The following is a 20462-nucleotide window of genomic DNA, read 5'->3' as shown; positions in this document are numbered from 1 at the left end:
CCGCCCCGCCCCACGCCCGCCCCCGCCCCGGCTCCCACCACCCAAGCCTCGCAGGACTTTCCGCTACCTGTTGGAGCGGGATGCAGCTGCCCGCGCCACTGCCAGCACCGACGTCAGTACCAGCCAGGAGCAGCTGCTGGGTGGGCAGCGTGGCAGCGAGGCAGCGCTGCCCCCCGCCGGTGACCCCGAGCAGTGCCCCCCCAGGAGAATCCGTGGCCGGGCCCAGAGGTAGGCTGGCATGTGCACGAGCGGCTGGCACGCACCAGGCACCGGTGGCTCCCGGCGCCGCTCAAGGGGCGGGAGCACCAGGGGGAACCCCTTTGTCAGTGGGGGGGGGGTGGTCCTCCTCCATTTGTCCTAGACAGGGCTTCAGCCCCCGAGTCTCTGGCTCTTGCTGCTGGGAGCACCACCCTCTGCCAGGACAGTGCGTGCTGGGGATCCCCTGTGCCAGCTCCAGGAGCCTGTCCAGGGACGTGGTGTGACCGGCGGGAGCATGAGGTGCTGCCGTGTCGCTGGCCTGGGGAGGGGACAGGGCATGGAGCAGGACTCGGTCTGTGTGGCTGGAGACCAAGCTGAGCAAACGCTCTCGGCCCCTTGCAGGAAATCCTTCGAGTTCGAGGACGTCCAGGGCTTCCGGAGTCGGAGGGCGGCCGCCGGCACCCCCAAGCCCCAGGAGACGAACGGCACGGCGGGGTCCAGGCTCTACTACACGCAGTCGGAGGACAACCTGTACGAGGATGTTGTCTGTATGTGCCTGAGGGTGGGGGCCAGGGGGTCCTCTCCGGGCATCAAGGTGTGGGGCCAAACCCCCGGGGCTCACAGGTGGGGGTGAGGGGAGGAAGGGAGCTCTGCACACACGTGGCCTTTGCAGCTTTGGGGGCAGGGCCGGGCCGCGTTGCAAGGCTGGTGCCGATGAGCGTGTAGAGTGGGCAGCTGTTGGAGGATCTGGTGCCACGGGTCAAGCTAGGGGGCCTGTCTGCGACACCCGCATCGGCAGGTGCTGGAGTGGAAGGGATCTGGGGCCCTCAGGGCCGTGCGGGTGCAAGGAGGATCCCCTTTGTCCCCTGCTCTCCCAGATGTTGCCAGAGAAAACCCGTACGAAGACATCAAAGCGCTGCCTCTGCCGCTGTGGAGGGTGCCCTCGGCCTGGAAGCTGTTCCCCCCTCTGGCCACAGACAAGCCACCCAAGGTGAGCACCGGAGGGTGCCGCTGGCCAGGGAAAGCCCAGCGCCTGCCTGTTTGCACCAAGGCTGGGCCCCTGCTTCCAGTCTCCACGAAGCACAGGTCCAGCGGGAGCGGCTCCTGCAGCCAGAGCGTGGCTGGGAAGCCGGCAGGACTGGCACGCTTGCCAGCGCTCAGCTCCAATGTGCGTCTGGCGAGAAGCCGGCGAGCTCAGGGCTGGGCAGATGCTCTGCGACTCGGGTGTCGTGCTGCTCCACCGCCGCGTACTGATGCTGCAACTGCCAGGCAGCCGGCGGGGCTGCTCCAGCCTCCCCCAGGCCTCCGTGCCAGCAAGGGGGCCGTCTGCACAGCATCTGCGAGGCCACTGGGCCCCTGGGGGGTTAGGAGCCTTCCGGCCCCGTGTCTGCCGCGGCTCCCGTGCCTCCTGCCGGGCTCCGGGCCCTCTCAGCTGGGGGGTCCGTGGCGGTGGGGCCAGCCAGAGGGGGTTGCTGGGTGGGGAGCGCCCTGGTTGGGCCCCTGGCAGCGAGGGCCCAGGCCTTAGCTTCCCAGTGAAGCCCTGCTCTCTCCCCAGCCACCCCCCAAGCCGCCCTTCTTCGGCCGCAAGACCATGGAGCTGAAGAACCCGCGCGCCTGCATGCGCGGGAAGCTGGTGAAGGACACGACCCTGCCCGTCACGCTGAGCGAGTGGAAGCTCTTCCGAGCCGGAGAGGCTGCCAGCAGGAGGAGGAAGGACCTTCCCCCGGTGAGGCCCTGTTGCGGGGCGGGCAGGGGGCCGCTGTGCTGGCTGGAGGGGCGTCAGGCTCTCTGCGGCTAGGCCGTGCGTGCGGTGGCACCCTTGTTGCGCTGGGCACATCCGTGCGCCAGCATCAGCCACCCGCGCTGTAGTGGCTTGCGGTCGGTGCCCACGCCCGCGGGTAGGGCTGGGCGCAGGGGACAGCCGTGGGCAGCAGTGCAGCCGGTTGGGGCTGCCGAGAGCGCAGCTGGGGCAGCTCTAGCTCAGGGGCCGGGTCTGGGATCCGTGCCGTGCTCGTGTGGCTGTCTGGCGGCGGGAGCGGCTGAGCAGCTCCTCAGGAACAGGCCCGTTTCGTACAGCTCTTGTGCTGGCCTCTGCCACTCCCTGCCGCCGTGACTAAGGGTGCTTCATGCCTCTGAGGTCAGGCGATCGGGGAGGCGCTGGCTTCTGCCCTGGCTTCACCTCCAGCTGGGGCTGGGAGAAGGTGCCCGAGGGCCCTGTCAACCCCCTGCACCCGCCGTGGTGGAGGGGCCGCCTGCGGTGGGCTGGGGGCGGCACTGCTCTACTCCTGGCCGGGCTCACTCGCCTTCCAGCTCCACTTCCTGCTCCACAAACCACGGATGTTGTGTGCCATGTGGGGGAGCGGGAGCAGGGCTGAGCTGTCCTGGTGTGTAATGGGTTTGTGTGTGTTACCAACGCCCAGGAGGGGGTGGGGGAGGAGGGGTCACAACCCCGCGAGTGCCACGATTGAGAGCATCCTCCTTCCTGCAGAGCAAGAACATCCAGCCCCCGAGCCCCAGCCCGGTCCAGAAATCTGGGAGCAATTTACATGCAGGAAGCGCGCGTTGTTCTCTCGGCGGGCTCGGCCAGGCTTGCTGGAGAGGCTCGAGGCAGGGGGAGACTTTCAGCCCCAAAGGGGAGCCTCTCAAGCCAGGCAAGACCCCTTGCTGGCTCCCAGCAGCTGTCCCCGTGCTGCAAGCCGGGCCATGCAGCAGCCCTCCGGTGTGGGTGGGAGGAGGGGAGCAAGCAGCAGCCAGGTCTGTCCCTACTCCAGAAAATCAGGACAGAGGAGGAAGCGTGGGGAGCTTGGGCCTTGCTCCCTGTGCGTGGGGATCGGCCCAGAGCTGACGGGCAGCTTATCTATCTGTCTGTCTGTCTGTCTGCGCACTATCTGCAGGGACAGCGCTGGCCTCGCCCGGTGCCTTCCCTGGGAGCAAGGACCAGGTTCTGCAGCTGGGGCAAGCGGGAACTTGACTCGCTCCCTGCTCTCCGCCCGCTCCTGAGCAAGGAGCCTGCAGGCTGCGGCACGCAGGGAGGAGGCGCGCCTCAGCCCTGCCCCGGCTGGGCCGCACCCCCCAGCAGGAATGCGGCTGCCGTTTCACGTATCTGGCACCCATTTCCCGCAGTTGATGTGGTTTGGGCAGCCGCAAGACCGTGGAGCGCTGCCCTGGGGCCAGAGCGCTGGCAGGTCCCCTCCGCTTGTGCCCAGCCCCTGCAGCAGGCACTTGCTCAGTCCCCGCAGGGTTTTCCACCCTGAATCCATGCACCTCAGTACCCCTCCTGGCCAGGACTTCACCCAGCTCATGGCCAGCAGCCTGTGATCTGGTGCCTTGGAAATAGCCTCCTGTCCCTGTGTCCAGAGCGCTGCGTCCTGTCCAGGGGGTCCGCCACGCCGCGCTGGGCCCTGCTCTGCCTGGGCTTGGCAAGGGGCGTCCCGCGGCAGGTGCTCTAGCTCCTACTGCAGACCTGCCTTGCAGCCTGGCCCTCTCCCTCTTGGCAGCCAGAGCACACAGAGCGCCTGTGCCCAAGCGGGGCTGGGTAGTGCCCTCGGGTGCACTGCTGTAAGACTCTGAAGGCCCCAGGTGCTGGGCACTGGCAGTGGCCCTGGGACCAGTCCCCTCATGCAGGGCTTGGGGCAGCGTTTCCCGCCCATGCCTGCATCTGCACGAGACCCCCCGGCCTCTGCTGCCTCCCAGATTCGTGTGATGCGTGGCCCGTGCTCACTGCTGCTTGCTTTGGCTTCCAGCTTGTGTTAAAGATACAGGAGATCTTTGATTCCAAACGCGGGAAGAAGAGGGTGAAGCTGCAGCCTTGCACAGGGAAAGAAGTGCCTCCGGCCAAAGGTACAGAGCCGCAGCCAGGGGCATGCCTGGTTCCCGTGTACTGGGGAGCAGGGAGGGTTTTCGCTGCCGCTCGGAGAAGGGGCAAACCGTGCCCCAGGTGTTTGTCTCCCGGCTGTGCAGGCCCCTGTATCTCGCTGGGGCGGGGGCTGCAGGGATTCATCTCTGAAAACCAAGCCCAGGAAGTCCCTTATGCGAGTACGCACGGAGGATCCCGGTCTGTGACGGAGCTGGGGCAGCTCCCGGCAAAGGCGGTGAAGCCCCCTCCCAGCTGACGCAGATGGAAACTGTGTGTTTCAGGTGAAACCAGCGGGAACGAAAGTGACTCGGAGAATCTGCCAAAAGGTGGGTGAGCGGGAGTGAGTCACCACAGCCGGCCCGTTCCTGCGGCGCAGCGAGGGTGGCGGGGGGAGTCGCTGGAGAGCTGGGTGGGGGGCCTTCCCCAGCCCGGGCCGGAGCTCAGGGCCCGGCTTGCTCGGGTCCAAGCGTCCCGGTTCGTGGGGCCAGCACCGAGTGGCAAAGCTTAGCCGACAGCCCTGAGCATGGGCACACTCATAACCACAGCAACGCTGGATTGATTAAAATGTTTCTGCCGTTCTGATGATGCCTTGGGGCTGAGGGGGTCTGTGTGCACACATGTCTAGGGGGAAGGGGAGGCTCTGGCCTGACCTGGAGCAGGTGAGTCCGGGCGTGAGCGAGCCGGGCTGGGCCGGGCCATCAGTGGGAGCCCCCAGGGCAGGTCTTGCTACCAGGCGCTCTCAGCTCCCCTGGCTGCTGCAGTGCTGCACGAGCCAGACCCTGCTGCAGTCTCGAGGCCCCTTGCTGCAGAGCGTTGCCCCGTGGGTGCACCTGAGGTGGGCCAGGGTTCCCGACACCCCCCTCGTGCACGGGCACCAGTGAGGTTCGGTCCCTCGGAGCCGCCCCTCGTAAGCACTTGGGCACCTCCGCTGTGCCAGGAGGAGCCCCAGACAGCCAGCGATTTGCTGCCCTCGGTATTCCCGGGGCCAGGCTGCAATAAGGCGTCTGACAAAGGGGCCCGAGGGTGGCTGCCCGTTGAGGACTAACGCTTCTGTCCGTTCTGTGCCCAGGGACCTGAGACTCGGGCCGAGTCCTGCTGTCCCTTCCCATGACGGGGAACCGCTTGCCCGTTATCTGGAAAGCTGCTGCCCTGACAGCTGGCCGCAGCGTGGCATCGCTAAGCGCTCCCTGCCCCACAGGTCGGCACAAGCGCCTGCTGCAGGTGCAGGTGGCCTCCAAGAGGAACCCGCACTACCAGACGCTGGAGCGGGACCTGATTGAGCTCCAGGAGCAGCAGCTGTTCGAGCTCTTTGTGGTGGTGTCGCTGCAGAAGAAATCGGCCGAGGCGAGCTACACGCCGCAGGTTATACAGCAGTTCCCCAGCAAGGTGGGTGCCACGCAGGTGCCTCCGCCTCCCACCCTGCTCCCTACGCCTGCGTGATCTGTTCCTGATTTTTTTCCCTCCCAGTGCTGCTCCCCTCCCGGGCTCTGCAGAGGCTGGCGCTGGCCTGGGAGTTGAGACTAGGGTTCAGCTCTTAGCACTGCTATAGACCCTCTATGGTTTTGGATGGGCTGAATCCCTTCCCCAGCTGTGAGATGGGGATAATAACACTGCCCTGCCTTGTGGGGCACAGAGGATGGAGGTGAAAGACTGAGGTGCTCAGTGGCCTGTGGACAGGAGCCTTCCTGGCCCCAGCTGTGGCCCATGGAAAAGAGGGACTAGATTTCCTCTGTAAAGGGGAACCTCTTACTTCCAGCTTGCTGGGGAAAGCTGCCTGGCCTGACCCACCTCAGCCTGATGCTTTCAAGCCTGCTGTGCTGGATCCTTCTGCCTCCTCTGTGGCTTTTTGGAAGTTCGGGAGGGCGCAGGTGCATGAGTGTCCAGTCCTGTAAGGGACAGAGGCCGAACCCATGCGGCTTGTGGTTTGAGCAAATGCATTGGGTCCAGAGGAGCTGGCCCGTGGCTGGCTGTCATGGGTGCGTGCAGTGTCTCTGGTCCTCACCAGGTGATGGAGCTTGAGCACCTCTGGGGCTGGTGCTGCTTGGTGTCATTGCCAAGTTGTCTGTGGCGGGGGCAAGGCCGCTGCGTAGAGCCTGAAGAACCCAGGTTGCAGCTAACGTCAGCCTTCGCGTTGCTGCCCTGTAAACAATAATTTATCAGGCTCCTTTTCCAGCCTAAACATTGCTCGGCATGGATGTGGCTGGGTCTGTGCTGCTGCAGGCTGCGTCCTGACTCTTGCTCCGCGTGGCCTGGCACGCCGCACGTCTCGCTGCGCGGTAATCCCGTGGGGGTGTGATGCGTCAGATCCCATCTGCCCGCGTGTCTGAGAAACCTACCGAGGAAGGAGTGGAGGGGACCAGCCCCAGGCTGGCGCAGCCAGGGGAGGGGGGCAACCAGTTCTGGGGGAGGCACGTGGATGGGCTCTTCTGCTGCGGAAGCTCCCTGCTGCGAGATGGTCGTGCCCGCGGGGGGTTAGGTTTGGTTCGCCTCTGAGGCCGGCTGAACTGAAAACACAGCTGCTGTGCTCCTCCACGGATGACACTGCTCCGTGCTGGGAAACAGGGGCGCCTGTGCCAGCCTCCTGCATCCCGCTGGGCTGAGGTGGGCAAGTCGTTGCTTCTGTCGGCACCAGGCAGGCTCCTGCTTGTTTTCCCGGAGACGCTGCCGAGGCAGCCGCGGGGCGGTGGCAGAGCCCTGCATTCCCCCCGCTGAGCGGGGAGCACACAGGGCGCCACGGCTTCCCCGGGGCTCTCGTTCTTTCACCCCCACGTTTGGGCACGCTGAAGGGAGCAAGGCTGAGGTGACCTGTGGCAGCTCTCGGGCTGCAATCCAGACCCAGCTCATTGCATCGAGGCCTTCGCTCCGCCTGTCCGGACATGCGCACAGCAAGGTTGGTGTTGGCACAAGATGTGTGAAGAGAAAGCAATTGGAGGCAGGTTGCTGGGGGCCGGGGCTCTCGGGCAGCTGTTCGGTTTCCACCGCCCTGGATGGCACAGCGCAGTCGGCTGCTGCTGCACCTTGCCCCAACGGGCTTCCCCCAAAGCACCTTCCCGAGAAGCGAGACCGTGCCACTCTCGTCCAGCCTCCTTCAGCAACGAGCTAGGGGCAGTTGCTGGGATGTGGTGTCTCCTTTCCACAAAGCAGTGTCCATTTTAACTGTATGGGCCTGGCCTCAGGGCTGCGAGGGGCTTTCCGTGGAGTTGTGCGCTGGTGAAAAGGTGCTGGATTTCCAGATCAAGGCAGGGACCCTGCCAGCAAGCTCGCAGCCTCAGCACAGCGTGCGTGACCACGTCTCCCTGGAGCACCAGTGCTCAAGGTTAAAAGGCTACAAGACCACAATGTGACCGTGCGCTCTGCCACTGGCCCTTGTGACCACAGGTGGGAGGCGGGAGAGAGCCTCTTCCTTGCTTGCTGCCCTCCCGGCGGGATGGGGTCCAGCCTCGCCGCCAGGCTGCTTTCCTGCTCTCCTCGCCAGACCGGCAGAACTGGTGACTTTTCTCACTGCCTGTTCCCGCTCTGCCCCGCTGTTGAGTGTGACAGGGATTTACACAGGAGGGTCTTTTGTGCCGGGATCCCACAGGAAACATTGCACCGTAATTATGGAGCCATGATTATGCCGTGGGCGGGCTGATTACAGACTTGCCCTCAGAGTAAAAATAGCATGGCTTCCTGGTTATCTGCTTGTCAGCCCCTCGATGGCCTGTGGGTTGGGGTCCGGCACAGCCCCTGTGCAACAGATGTCTGGCGAAAATAACTCCTGCTGCCTTGCGGTCTCTTCTCTGGGGGCGGTCTCCTCTTGTGATGCTGAAATAAGCTTTGCTGCCATTTGGCACATGTAATGTGTGTCCCGGGGAGAGAGGATGCAAGTCCGTGTCCTGCATGGAGGTGCCTCTGCGGCAGGGGGGGCTGGTGGGAACTGGCTGGGATGCACAGGAGGGGCCTGAGCCCCGAGAGTCTGTGCTCTCCTTGCCCCATGGTTGCGATGCCCCAGTGCTCCCCTTCAAAATGGACCGTGGGGATGTGCTGCCTGTAGGCTGACGGATCAGGTCTCTAGTCCCCGGAGAGGATGTCTGTTAACATGAGTGGTGACTTCTTCCCAGTGCAGGCCTGAGGTGGGTCCTCATGCTACAGACAGCCCCGTGAGCTTGAAATGGCCCTCACACCCTGTGCTGATTTCAAGGCACTCTGGGCAGCACCTTGAAATCACATCCTCTGCTAAAGCTGTGAGCCAGGGCAAGTCTCTGCTGCGTGCTTGGGAGCACGGGGTCAGGAATGCAGCTGTGTCTTTGGGGAGCTGAGCAATGAGAAGCGTGTCCCGGGCACATGAGACCTGGACCCAGCCCGTGGAGATGCCCTGGGGACCTGTGCCTTGAGCCTCAGGGAAGCTGGATGCAAGCAGTGTCTTCTGCAGGCTCACAGCAGGCACGGGTTGATGCACTGAAGTGCCAGGGCAGGGAGGAGACGCTCCCCGCTGTAAGGTCTTGCAGCCGCATGCCTGAGCTCGCTGGCATCTGTAACTGGTGTGTGTGTTCCCTCCTCAGCCTGAACATCACTTTCGGCAGTCCAAGGACACCGAGGAGCGGCTGAAAGTCATCCCTGGGTTCTGCTTTCCAGATCCCAAGGACTGGGTTCCTGCTTCAGAGCTTAAAAGGTAAAAGCTGCGTTGTGAGCTGATGCTGGGCTGAGTCCTCGGGCCCTTGCCTGCCCTCAGGGTGAGGCCACATGGGGTGGGATGGTCCTGGCACAGACCTGGGAGGCCTGGAGCCCAAAGGAAGGGGGTTGGGGGAGTGAGGAAAGGGGCACTCCCCTCTTCTCCCAGACGGATGCCCTCTCATCCTCCTCCTGCTGTCCCAATGGGGCCCTTGTACATTGTGAAGGGTGTGCAGCACCCCAGGGCTGGCTCCAGGCTGCAGCTGCTGCTGCCCTCACTCCTGGGCAGAGTAGAGGAGCGGGGGCCCCCACTGCTTGTGAAAGGTGCAGCCTCTTCTGGGCGCCCTGCCTAGCAGTGGCAGGGCTGCAGGGCGTGGTGGGCTGCGCGGCGCATCTGCCCCCACCCAGCCCCGCTGCCTGCAAGTCCCCGCTGGCCCCTTGACCCATGTGGCGCCTGACTGACTTCCTTGGGCTCCCCAGCGAAACCTTCTCCTTCGTGCTGACGGGCGAGGATGGCAGCCGCTGGTTCGGGTACTGCAAGAAGCTCTTGGTAAGACGCTGCCTGTTGGGCCTGCTGCCAGGGCCAGGATGCAGCAGGGCAGGGGCAGTTTTGCAGTCCAGCCCGGCCTGGGTCTGCAGCAGCCTCTCGGGTTGCTCTGGGTTGTGCTTCTCGGGCTCCCGGCCCGCCCCCCCCCCGCTCCTGTGACACAAGGGAGAGGGGGCACAGTGCTGTCGGTGCCCCGGGGCACTCCACACCTGGAGGTTTCTGGGATGCCCCACCCCCTACGTAGCGGGTACGGGGGGGGCTGCAGCACGAGGAACTGGAGGAGCAGGATCCAGTCCCAGGGGCCAAACGTGTCGATCTCCTGCATGCAAGCACTGGGTTCCCCCCTGCGCCTGGCGTGACTCCATGTCCCCGTTGTCTTGCAGCCGGAAGGGAAAGGGAAGCGGCTCCCTGAGGTGTACTGCATGGTGAGCCACCTGGGCTGCTTCAACCTCTTCTCCAAGGTGAGCCACAACCCGCCCCATGCTGACCCCTTGGTCGCTCTGGTGCCTGTGATAGGAGTGGGCTGGGGGCCATCCCTTGTGGTTGCCTTTGAGAGGACCCTCAGGCAGGAGCCCTGGCCCAAGGCAGGAGAGTGAGCATGGGCTGGAGCCCTGATTGCAGCCATGGGTTTGTGGTCGTGTGTGTAGAGACGCCCACCGCCCCCTGCTCTGCCTTGCCCTGCAGCAGTGAAGCCACAGCACAGCAATGGGTAGTTGTTTCCCCACAGATCCTGGATGAGGTGGAGAAGAGGCGAGAGATATCCCCAGCCCTCGTGCACCCGTTCATGCGTAGCGTCATGGAGGCGCCTTTCCCTGCTCCCGGACGTACTATCGCTGTGAAGAGCTTCCTGCCAGGAGCAGGAAACGAGGTAATGAGGGGCCCTGGCTGCGTGTGCAAGCTCCTGCTCTCGTGAGCCGGGCAGAGAGACGTAGGCCGGCTGTGCTGCGGGGCTGAGGCGGCCTGGGAACAGTGGCAAAGTCGCTGTAGGATTTGCCTGGGTAGCAGCCTACTACCAGGAGAGGAACGACAACAGAAATGGCTCTAGCTCACATAGGGAAGGGAAGAACAGGCGCGGTGCCCTTCCCCTGCCCCAGCTGTTCTCCAGAGGTGAGCGGAGACCCTGCTGCCTCGCCTTTGCTCAGAAGAGGCTGCGTCGCACAGGTCCCCAAGTCCCCCGGCTGTCCCTGTGTCGCAACCTCGCTGCCCAACGCTGCTACTCTTCGCTCTGCCCTCAGGTTATTGAACTGTGTCGCCCGCTGGATTCCCGGCTCGAACATGTCGACTTTGAGTGCCTGTTCCAGTGCCTCAGCGTTTGTCACCTGATTCGCGTCTGCGCCTCTCTCCTGCTGGAAAGGAGAGTGATCTTTGTTGCAGACAGTCTAAGGTGAAAATTGAATCTGATGTCGCCTTGATCTCTGAGGGAGATGTCTGTTTTCTCAGTCCTGTTTCTGTACAGACTCAGGCTTGAGTCTTTCTAAAGCAGTTGTGTGTTCAGAGTGGGTGCGCTGAAGGCCACCTGTGTGGCTCTGAGGTCTGCAGACCACGCGTGTATGGAAAGACCTGGAGGGTTGTTAAGTATTCTCCACGTGAGAATTGAACCGTGTTTGAAGTGCAAACACGCTAAAAGCTATAGCGGACCTGGGATCAAAACAGAATGAAACAAGGAAGCATTTCCTTTAGCAGCGGTGTGCTCCCTTTGAGGAGTGGGTTGTGAGACTGAGGCAGGAAAGCTGCAGATCCGGGGATTCCTGCTCGGCTTGCTGTGTGGGAATTGCACGTACCCAGAGTACTGAGCACTTGTGTCCATTTGCAGCTGGCACCTGACGAGCGGACTGACAGCTTGTCATTTGTTTTCTCTCCCTTTAGCACTTTGTCTAAATGCGGCCACGCTGTGGTTGCAATGCTTTACCCCTTCACCTGGCAGCACACCTACATCCCTGTCCTCCCAGCTCCCATGATTGACATTGTCTGCTCTCCCACCCCATTCCTCATCGGCATTCTCTCGTGCTCCCTACCACAGCTTCAGGATCTGCCTGTGGAGGAGGTGAGATGTGGAGGAAATGCAAGAGCTGGGGTGGGATGGTTCCTCTGTTGACGAGAGAAAGCTGTTGGCCTGACAACACAAGAGCTGTAAGATAAGCTCACAAGATGCTTCCGAGCAAGTCTGTGACTTTCCAGCCACCTGTCAGTGTCCAGCCTTCTGTCAGTTGAATCGTTTCAGCTTGCTTTGTACGGTATAAAACCTGCAGTGGGTCTGGGGACTCAACCGGTGCTCAGGCATGCTGTGGTGCAGAGAGAATCTCGGCCTGACCATGCTTAATGTGAACTCCTTTCTCCAGGTACTGATCGTTGACCTTTGTGCTGACAGGTTTCTGCAAGAGGTGAGTGACACGGGTCTCTCAGATCGCTGTGGGCCGCCCAGCAAGCGGGGCAAAGGGTTACCCCATTGGGCTTTACCAGATAACATGCAGGACACCAAACCATGCACTAGCCTGAGCTGACCTCGGTCTGCACAGCCCCACGGTCCTGTCTGCACCTTCCCTCTGCCAGAGAGATGGGGCTGATCTGCATGGGATGCAGGGTCCCTCAGCCCAGGTGCTGCTGCTTCCTTGGCTCTAGGTTCCAGGTTGGCCCAAGCACCTGTAAGTGCTGGCTGCGCAGAATGGGGACATTGGGTTTCCATGTCACCCTGGCATCACTGTCCTCCTGTTCAGGCTAGCTGAGAGTGGTGCTCTGACAACCCAGTCCACATAATTTCTCTGCTTATATTTGGCCACCTTTCTGCCCTGTGCATGTACTTGAGGTTTCTGCCCAATTTTTCCACAAATGAGTGAGTAAGCAAAAGTCACTGCCCACTTAGTAATTTATGCTACTCTCAAATGTTCTCCTTGTACTGACAATGCTCTGTAATTGGCAGACAAGTTGCTATAAACACATTATGGCATTGTTGTTTGGCACCCATAGCCATCTCCCAAGCAGAAATGAAGCAGCATTATTTGGATCTAATCATTCCGGTGCATTCGCAGAACTCTTTGTTAATTTTAGAACGCGAGATGATTCAGTGTTGCAGACTGGTTTGCTTTCCAGTAATAATGCTTATCTAACACCCGCTTCCGGAGTGTCACACTAAGCATTCCAGTGGCCCGGGAAGTGGGCTTATATCACCGTTTAACTGAAGTGGAATCGGAACCAGTGAGATGTGGATGACTTTCAAAATGAAAGAATGGGGCTAGGCGACCAGGAGTTCCTGTTCCCAATCCCACTTGGATCACAAAGCTGTTGCCCATTTTTCTTCACGCTTCAGTCTTCTCCAAGGCTACACTTCATAAATGCCCTTTCTGCAATTTGGTTTCTGTCATGGTTCCTGTAAAACCTTATTACTTTTCCCAGTTAAGAAGTCTTTTCCCTTTGCCTCACTTTGCTATCTTGCATTGCAGCCAATACATGGAAGCAGGTAGGCACAGGTATTAAAGGATCAGTCTTTCACCAACACGTTGTCATTTTGGTTTTCCTTCCTGCTAGACTTCTCTCTTCTGGGACTACATAATGGGCATAGGAGACAGCACAAATCTCACTTAGTACTACTTCGTGAGTGTAGGAATCTGAATTTAGCTGCCTTTGCTTGTCACTTCATTTCTGTGGCCACATGACAAACGTGCTGTCCCCACACGTCGGAACCATTTCATAGAGTAACTGCTCTGATCATTCAGGCACGTCACCAGCATGCCTTTGACCATTCCTTGTGAGAAGTCTGCCTGTAAGATCTAACATACACATGCTGTAACCACCATTTGTTTGGTTAGGTATCGGATGAAGATGAAATCTTACCTCCCAAACTCCAGGCTGCACTTACACAGATTTTGGAGGAGAGAAGTGAAATTTTATACCAAGAGCAGAATGACATACAAGGTAATTTCAAGACAAAATGTTGCTGCCTTATGGAGCCTGAGGGCTTTGCTACAGCTCAGATGAGACTAACTGAACAGGGATAAATGGTGGCAAGGGCTGAGGACCATGCTTTTTGCTTTAGTGCAAAAGCGTAATCCCTGCTCCTTTACTCATGGTCAGATCTCAATATACCAAGGCGTGCTGGAGCCACATGTAACAGCACTGGTTCTGGGGGCAGTTCTTTTCAGTAATTGCACAAAACAGAGATGGGCTTCTCCCTGTTTAACAGAGAAGTGGGATAGTACTTCAGACTGGGAGGTTATGTGGAGTCAAATAGCTTTTATATTGGCTTATCCAAAAAAGGAGCATAAAAGAAAGTGAGTCCTGAAGGGTATTCTCAGGTCTCTGCTGACAGAAGAGTCATTCAGTCAAGTTCAGGTATTGGTTTGTACGTCTCTTGCAATTCCTGTACATTACAACCCATCGCAGTGGTCTGGGAGCACCCTTCCCCTGCTAGCACTCTGGCAACATGGCAAGATGGGGGTCGGTCAGAACAGCACATGATGCTGGAGGAACCCAGCGCTCTTCAGACAAGCTGTCTGCCGCTGTGCAGGGCTTTATGGAGGTAGGAATGACTGCCCAGCTATGCAGGCAACGGAAAGTGGTGATGCTGTTTTTCCTCTCCCCATAGGTGATGCAACTCTGGCCTCCCTCGTCTCTGAAGCCTTTGTGTGGTTCTTTGTGGAGATTGTCGGGCATTACTCCCTGCACATGAATGTCACGGAGAAGGGGGAGCGGGTATTCCAGCGAGAGCCATTCCGGAAGTCCCATACCTCCCGCAACGTGCGCCACTTTCTGGACCTGTTCATGGAGACACAGATGTTTGCAGGGTTCATCCAGGACCGGGAGCTCCGCAAGAGTGGGGTCAAAGGTAAGGCCTGTCTTTTTGCTGGTGCAGGGGCCACTTGTACAAAAGACGAGAGAAATGTTTACATCAGAGGACTCGGAAAGGATCGTTTTGTCAGATTCTAAATCCTTTCAGAAGTCTGTTTGGATGAGCCTGAGGGGGAACCGATTCATAGTCGGGATTCACGTAGTACTCTGTGCCCCGCAGACCGTCATCTTGGCCTCTCTAATATGAGACGCTGACAGCTTTTTTAAGGTTTCTACTTCTCAGATTAAAAGTGGTCTGGCTGACCAAAAATTTCTTCCTCGATGGCAGGATTTCTTTTTGGGCCTGAGCCTGCAGCCTCTCCCTGTCTATGCCGTGAGCAGGAGTTTGTGCATGAAGAGCAGGGCTAAAGTAGGCTCCTAAAATCTTCTAGTGATTGATGACGTGGCCTGTTCTGGTTTTTTGTGCACTCCCCCGCATGTGGCTCAGTGATCGTGTCTTTCTTTCGTAGGCCTGTTTGAGGTCCGTGCCTTTGAGTATTTGGAGACAATTCCAGAGACTGAACGAAGTGGGATGAACAAAATTCTCCGCAGTCTGGGTAAATGTTCTGCCTTGCTTCTCTATCAAGGCACGTGTTGATGCTGATTACATAAAATATGACCGAAAGATAGGTCCGCTCTGCTTTGCCCAGTTTCCATGAGCTTGTGGTGCTCAGGCTCTGGCCTCCAAAGGGTGCCTGCATCTTGGTTTACACCCTGGCCACCGTCCAGAGGCTCGGCATCTCTGTGTGCCGGGGGAGCTCTGGTCTGCCTAGACAGCGTGCGCCAGCTCGGAGAGGGCAGGGGCAGCTTCCCCCCTTGGTGGGAGAAGCCTTGAGGGCTGGTCTTCTGCTAACCTCCGTGGCTGGAGCCTCTGCAGCTTCTGATTTGGGTTTTTTTTCCTTCTCTAGGAACTAAAATGAAATTTCTTCAGAAGAAGTGAGAGCTGAGGCCTGAGCCCTGCTGTGCGGGGCCACGCTTGGACGCTGCAGCCAGGCTGGATCTTGACCCGGGGCCGCGGTGCAAGGCCAGGGGTGCCCAGGACCGGGCGAACGGGCCGTCGCGCTCCCTGCAACCAAGGGACCTGCATGAGGCGGACATGCGGGCATGGAGTCGCACTGCCTTTCCAGTGGGCTGGGTGCCTGGCCCACGTGCCGGTGCAGAATGGACACGTGTGTGCACACATGTATATGGATGTGCGCACGCACACATGCACACAGTTACGTGCACGCACACGTGCAAGCGCTGTTTGGACTTTCGTTAAAACTATTTCAACCCGTCTCATGACTCCGCCCCTCTCTGCACGGCCGGGGGGCGGGGCGCAGGCCGCGGACTGCGCAGGTGCAGCAAGAGAGGCGGATGGTGGCGCGAGGGAGGGCGGCGCAGGCGTGGTCAGAGGAGTTGGGGTCACGGCGCAGGCGCAGCGGCAGGGCGGGGTCACGGCGCAGGCGCAGCGGGAGGCTGGGCGGAGCGGAGCCATGTCGGGCCCGGGGCTGGTGGCCGGGGAGGTGGCGGTGGACGCGCTGCCCTACTTCGACCAGGGGTACGAGGCGCCGGGCGTGCGGGAGGCGGTGAGTGCAGGGGCGGCATGGTCGCGGGCGGGCGGAGACCCGAGGCTGGGGCGGCGCGGCGCTGACCGGGTGCGTGTGCCCGCTGCAGGCTGCGGCGCTGGTGGAGGAGGAGACGCGGCGCTACCGGCCCACCAAGAACTACCTCAGCTATTTGCCTGCGCCCGACTACAGCGCCTTTGAAGTGAGCCGCCCCCCTTCCCCGGCCCTCCCTTTCCCCTCCCCCTGCCCCGCCGTGACCGTGTATCCCTCCCGCAGACCGAGATCATGCGCAACGAGTTCGAGCGCCTGGCGGCGCGGCAGCCCCTCGAGCTGCTCAGCATGAAGCGGTGAGTGCGGCTTCCCGCGCCGGGCCGGGCCGGGGGTATCAGGGCAGCAGGCGGCGGAGGCTGGAGCTGGGAGCCGGGTGTTGTGCTGTCTCCGCAGGTACGAGCTGCCGGCCCCCTCCTCCGGCCAGAAAAATGACATCACGGCCTGGCAGGAGTGTGTCAACAACTCGATGGCCCAGCTGGAGCACCAGGCTGTCCGCATCGAGAACCTGGAGCTGATGTCTCAGCACGGCTGCAACGCATGGAAGGTGTACAATGAGTACGTGGGCCTTTCCTACAACGAGCCCAGTTTACAGCTCCCCCCGGCTTTTATGTAGGCTTCTTCACCAGAATAACGGCAACTTCCTAGCAGTCGTTTGAGCACATACCTCAGACCCACTGTACGGCCAGAGCAGGATGGCGTGGGTGGGTGAAGGAAACCTGGTCAACCTTGTTTGCTGACACTGTAGCAGTGCTTGCACGGGTCTATCAACTAGATCCTCTCTTTGCGTCTCCGCGTCACCCGGTGGAGTGGCACACTCGTGCCTCCAACGCTTCTTCGCAAGTTCCAGCACTGCCCACCTTTGCCAGGGGCGGTTCTGCGTGGGGAGCCTGACTAAAAGAAATCAGCTGTCAGTGCACGTTCCTCTCAGCAAGGTCCCCAAATCTAGCAGAACGGTAACTCCACTGAAGACAGCCTTTACGCCAGGGAAATCCAAATCCTTGTTATCTTGAGCAGTTATCAAGGGAACCAGTGAAAATGGCTTCCCTTGGGGATTCACCAGCTGTGATCTGTGGAGCCATTCCTGGTAGTTAGCAGAATGTGGGACATCCTCAGAATTCAAGTAACAATGAAGTTGGAGGGATTCCCAATACTTGTGAGCCTGTAAATTAAGACTGAAACAAATTCATATGCTTGAGGCTTGAAACAAAACTTGGCAGTATAACCTGGGAGCTCATCAGTTGAAAATGTCAGGGGGGAAGAGAAACCCTGGGGTGTAAATTGATTGCACAGCATCTTTGAGCTGCTGGTCTGATGGGATGGTGAAAGTACTAATACAATCCTAAGAGGAAATGTGAGAGGCGTTTCCAGATGGAGTTTGATCAAGTAATTATGTGATGAGGTTTTGCCCAATAGCAGGGGACTAAAATCGATGATCTTGGAGTCGGTTTCTGTTCTGTTTCTCTAAATCATGCAGACAACTGTAAGATGGTTGCATGAGATGTGCATGCATGTTCCAGATGAGGTCTGCAAATATTGGACACCCTGGCCTGTGTGGGTACCGTGATGAGCAGTTTGCTTGCTTCACTTTCAAGCAGTTTTACTCGGCCTTTTTCCCCAGTGGGCCAGATGGGCAGTACCCGGTGCTACTGCGGGCTGGATCTTGTGCCCCACCTGGCAGGAGTGGCCTGGCCCAAATACAGCTGTGCAGCAAGAAGGGGGCATGGGAATTTGGCAGCAGGGGAGGGGTGCTGGTATTAATGGCCACTATTCCCCAGCCGCCAAATTTCCTGACCTGTGGGAAGCTCTGCAGGCCAGATGCTCTGTGGGCCAGAAGTTGAGCACCCCTGGTCTAGAGTAATGAAAGGGAGACAGTTGCTGGCACCTATACTTCTGAGCTAATGGTGTTTCCTAATGTTGTTTTTATGCTTTTCATGTTGCTATTAGACATCTAGTTCATATGATAGAACAAGCCCAGAAAGAACTGCAGAAACTGAGGTAAGTACAGCTATTTCCCATTCTCATTCTAAATCTTGGACGAAATTTTAATATAGCCTTCATCCTTAGGCTGTTGCAGTGGCTGTAGAGTTGAGGACCTAGTCTTGTCCTGAAACTAAGTGTTTGAATTAGTCCTTCTTGAAGAAAAGCTAAACTTGGTTGCTTGTGGAGATGAGCTTGCACTGGTGGAATTTTTTTTCCCCAGACTCCAATTTTCTTGACAAATCATACATGGATGTGTGATGGCTTCCATGGGGTATGATCTCTAGTCATGCTGATTGGAGCTATAGCATTGAGTAGATAGCTAGATTGGTCACTAAGAGTATGTAAAGCACAGGGAGATCTGTTGGCATTTGATTGATCACATTAGCAATCCGGCTAAAATGCCTTTGACAGACAACAACAGTTAGACAGTTGCGTAACTATACTGTAAAAAATATAACGTTCCAAGTAGTGTCTGCGTGCATTCCAGAGTATTTTGTATTTGTGCTTTAGAACATCTCTGTAGCCTGCACGAGGATGGAGCAGCTTAGCGCTCTTGGCCATCTTTGCTTTTGGCTTGCATGAGCAGTAGCCTGATGTTTCATTTTATGGACTTTTATGCACACGTTTTCCTTATTTTTCAGGTTTAGCATGTGTGCAAGTCTGTACTGGGCCGTGTGCTTCATTGCCTGGTGCTCTGCATCTGATTTACTTGGAATCCTTTCCCATGAGCAGTATGAGGGTGGTGGGCTGCATTCCAAGTACAGCAGCTGCTTCTACTTTCAAGGAAGGAGGCAAGGCAAATGCAGTTGTGTGGTTAAAGAACCTGTAATGTTTTCTCATAGGAAAAACATTCAAGATCTCAACTGGCAGCGTAAAAACATGCAACTTACAGCTGGGTCTAAGCTACGAGAGATGGAGTCAACGTGAGTATTCAGCCTTCCCCCCACCCAAAATGTATATTCTTCATGGCTTAAGGTGCTTTACAGTATTGTCGTCACCATGCAAATGTGTTATAAGCAGAAACTGAAGCGCCCAGAATAGCCGTTGGGGTAACGCAACGGTGGGTGAATGAAGCTGTGAGCAAAGCTGTGGGAAGGAGAAGGACATATCAGCAATCTGAAATGGCCTACAAATTTAAATTTATTCTCATACCTTCTCATCTAAGATGACAGCAGGATTTTTATTTTTTTTTGGTGTTGGGAGGAGACCTATCCAGTTCTGTGCTGTGTAAAACCTGACGTGGTTTAAAGGAGGTAGAGACACAATTTTTCTTAATTCTGTTTAGTGTTGGACAGCCTTGTTAAACACTGGGGAACTGCCTGATTTAAGACTGCTCGGAACAATAATTCTTATAATTAAACAGCTGAACCTTTTAGAATAGTCAGAAACAGTATTTAAGCATTTTTGTATCTTTTGTTTTCAGGTGGGTGTCTCTGGTTAGTAAAAACTATGAGATTGAGAGAACTATTGTGCAGCTTGAAAATGAAATCTCACAGATTAAGCAGCAGCATGGGGAAGCAAACAAGGAGAACATCCAGCAAGACTTTTGAAGGTCTGGCACTGCCGTTGCAGTGCAGCACATGTACCGCTATTCCTGGAGAAGCTGCATGGCCTTGGGCTCCTATAGTTAGGGGTATGTAGTGAAACAGGAAGACGTACTGTGCTCAGGTTGTTTTTATTTTAAGTCTAGCAGGAGGTGGAACAGGTTCAGGGAAAATTCTGCTGCATAGACTGATGGCGCGATTAAGTGTAATTTAAAGTGTCTGAATTTCACAAGTACGTTAGTTCCTGGACTGAACATGTTTAAATCATTTGTATGTTTTTATTCCTGAAATAAACGTTTTGTTTTCTTCCAATTTATTTGGTTTGTGCTACTGTAAAAATCTGAGCATTTTTGCATACTAAACCTCACCAGTAAGGCTTGAGCACGTTAACTGCTATTAGGCACTAGAGGGCATGAGAGTATTGATGTCTGTCAGTGGCACAAGTTCTTTCTTGGCGCAGAGTTGTGAAACACAGAGGGAATTCTTTGCTGTGATGATAATCACTGCCCTGATTTCATGAGCAGCTTTTGCTGATCCCTGGTCCAGTTGCTGTTTGCATGCTCTGACTCAATTGCCTAGCAGGTCCAGGGGTTGCCATTATCATTTCACTTGTTCTCTCTTACATGCCTTTTAATCCTTGCTAAAGTCTAGACAGCAGCTGGCCCTAGTGCTGTATAAATGTTAAGGGCAAAATCCAGATCCATTCCCCCTAATCAAATGATCTTAAAAGCTGTGCTGGGCATATGCTTCAGGAAAAAAAGTCCCCCCTCCTCTGCCAGGCTCTGTTTCAACAACAAGTGTTTGGCACAAATCAGGCTTGTAACTAGAATTGAAGTTTGTACTTCATGCAGGGGAAGGAATTATCATCCCTGTTCTGCAGCAACTGTACATCAAGCAATCCGAATCGGAGTTTTTCTTAGTCTGCTTTGGTCTAGCACAACAGTGACCACAGCTTAAACCGAGGTAAGCGCCTGCGGGTGTGGCAGCTGTAGTGGGTGCAGTGGAGGACACTGGCTGCTGGGGCTGCAGGTGCCAAACATCACAGCGGTGTCTACCTGCAGGGAGCTTCCACGGCCCCGCTGGGGCTGGCGCGCTGCTGGCTCTGCTCCTTGCTGGCAGCCCTCTGTTCGGGGCCCAGTCAGCGCCGTCCCCACCCCGCCAGTCGCTTCCCGAGCAGCGGGGTCGAGAAAGCGCAGGCCGGGGCAGCCGAGCCCTCCCGGCCGGCCTGCGGGGTCGGTGGTCCTGCCGCGGGGCTAGGCGAGGGGTCG

General features: G+C 57.8%; 2 protein-coding genes across 2 annotated transcripts in view; both read left to right on the top strand.

The window, feature by feature from the left end:
- DENND2C (DENN domain containing 2C) overlaps nucleotides 1-15455 on the top strand; it is a 16298-nt gene extending 843 nt beyond the window's left edge. The window contains exons 2-19 of the mRNA XM_019513759.1: nucleotides 6-228; nucleotides 601-746; nucleotides 1077-1189; nucleotides 1754-1924; nucleotides 3942-4038; nucleotides 4336-4380; nucleotides 5253-5440; nucleotides 8596-8705; nucleotides 9185-9254; nucleotides 9635-9712; nucleotides 9979-10119; nucleotides 10487-10635; nucleotides 11118-11295; nucleotides 11591-11632; nucleotides 13055-13160; nucleotides 13831-14070; nucleotides 14543-14629; nucleotides 14981-15455. Of these exons, the coding sequence (XP_019369304.1) occupies nucleotides 6-228; nucleotides 601-746; nucleotides 1077-1189; nucleotides 1754-1924; nucleotides 3942-4038; nucleotides 4336-4380; nucleotides 5253-5440; nucleotides 8596-8705; nucleotides 9185-9254; nucleotides 9635-9712; nucleotides 9979-10119; nucleotides 10487-10635; nucleotides 11118-11295; nucleotides 11591-11632; nucleotides 13055-13160; nucleotides 13831-14070; nucleotides 14543-14629; nucleotides 14981-15012 (2216 nt within the window). The 3' untranslated portion in view covers nucleotides 15013-15455. The remainder of the gene's footprint in view (nucleotides 1-5; nucleotides 229-600; nucleotides 747-1076; nucleotides 1190-1753; nucleotides 1925-3941; nucleotides 4039-4335; nucleotides 4381-5252; nucleotides 5441-8595; nucleotides 8706-9184; nucleotides 9255-9634; nucleotides 9713-9978; nucleotides 10120-10486; nucleotides 10636-11117; nucleotides 11296-11590; nucleotides 11633-13054; nucleotides 13161-13830; nucleotides 14071-14542; nucleotides 14630-14980) is intronic.
- A 73-nt stretch (nucleotides 15456-15528) lies between these two features.
- Nucleotides 15529-19506, top strand: BCAS2 (BCAS2, pre-mRNA processing factor). Its single transcript, XM_019514105.1, has 7 exons — nucleotides 15529-15640; nucleotides 15729-15821; nucleotides 15896-15966; nucleotides 16064-16225; nucleotides 17615-17665; nucleotides 18493-18573; nucleotides 19074-19506. The coding sequence occupies exons 1-7, from the start codon at nucleotides 15548-15550 to the stop codon at nucleotides 19198-19200; spliced, it is 678 nt and encodes a 225-aa protein (XP_019369650.1). The 5' UTR covers nucleotides 15529-15547; the 3' UTR covers nucleotides 19201-19506.
- The last annotated feature ends 956 nt before the right edge of the window (nucleotides 19507-20462 follow it).

The sequence above is a fragment of the Gavialis gangeticus genome, unplaced genomic scaffold (genome assembly GCF_001723915.1).
Source record: "Gavialis gangeticus isolate Ggan-Ray unplaced genomic scaffold, GavGan_comp1, whole genome shotgun sequence".
Classification (NCBI taxonomy): domain Eukaryota; kingdom Metazoa; phylum Chordata; order Crocodylia; family Gavialidae; genus Gavialis; species Gavialis gangeticus.
Note: the sequence above shows the minus strand (reverse complement) of the source record. Positions and strands in the feature narration are given on the sequence as shown.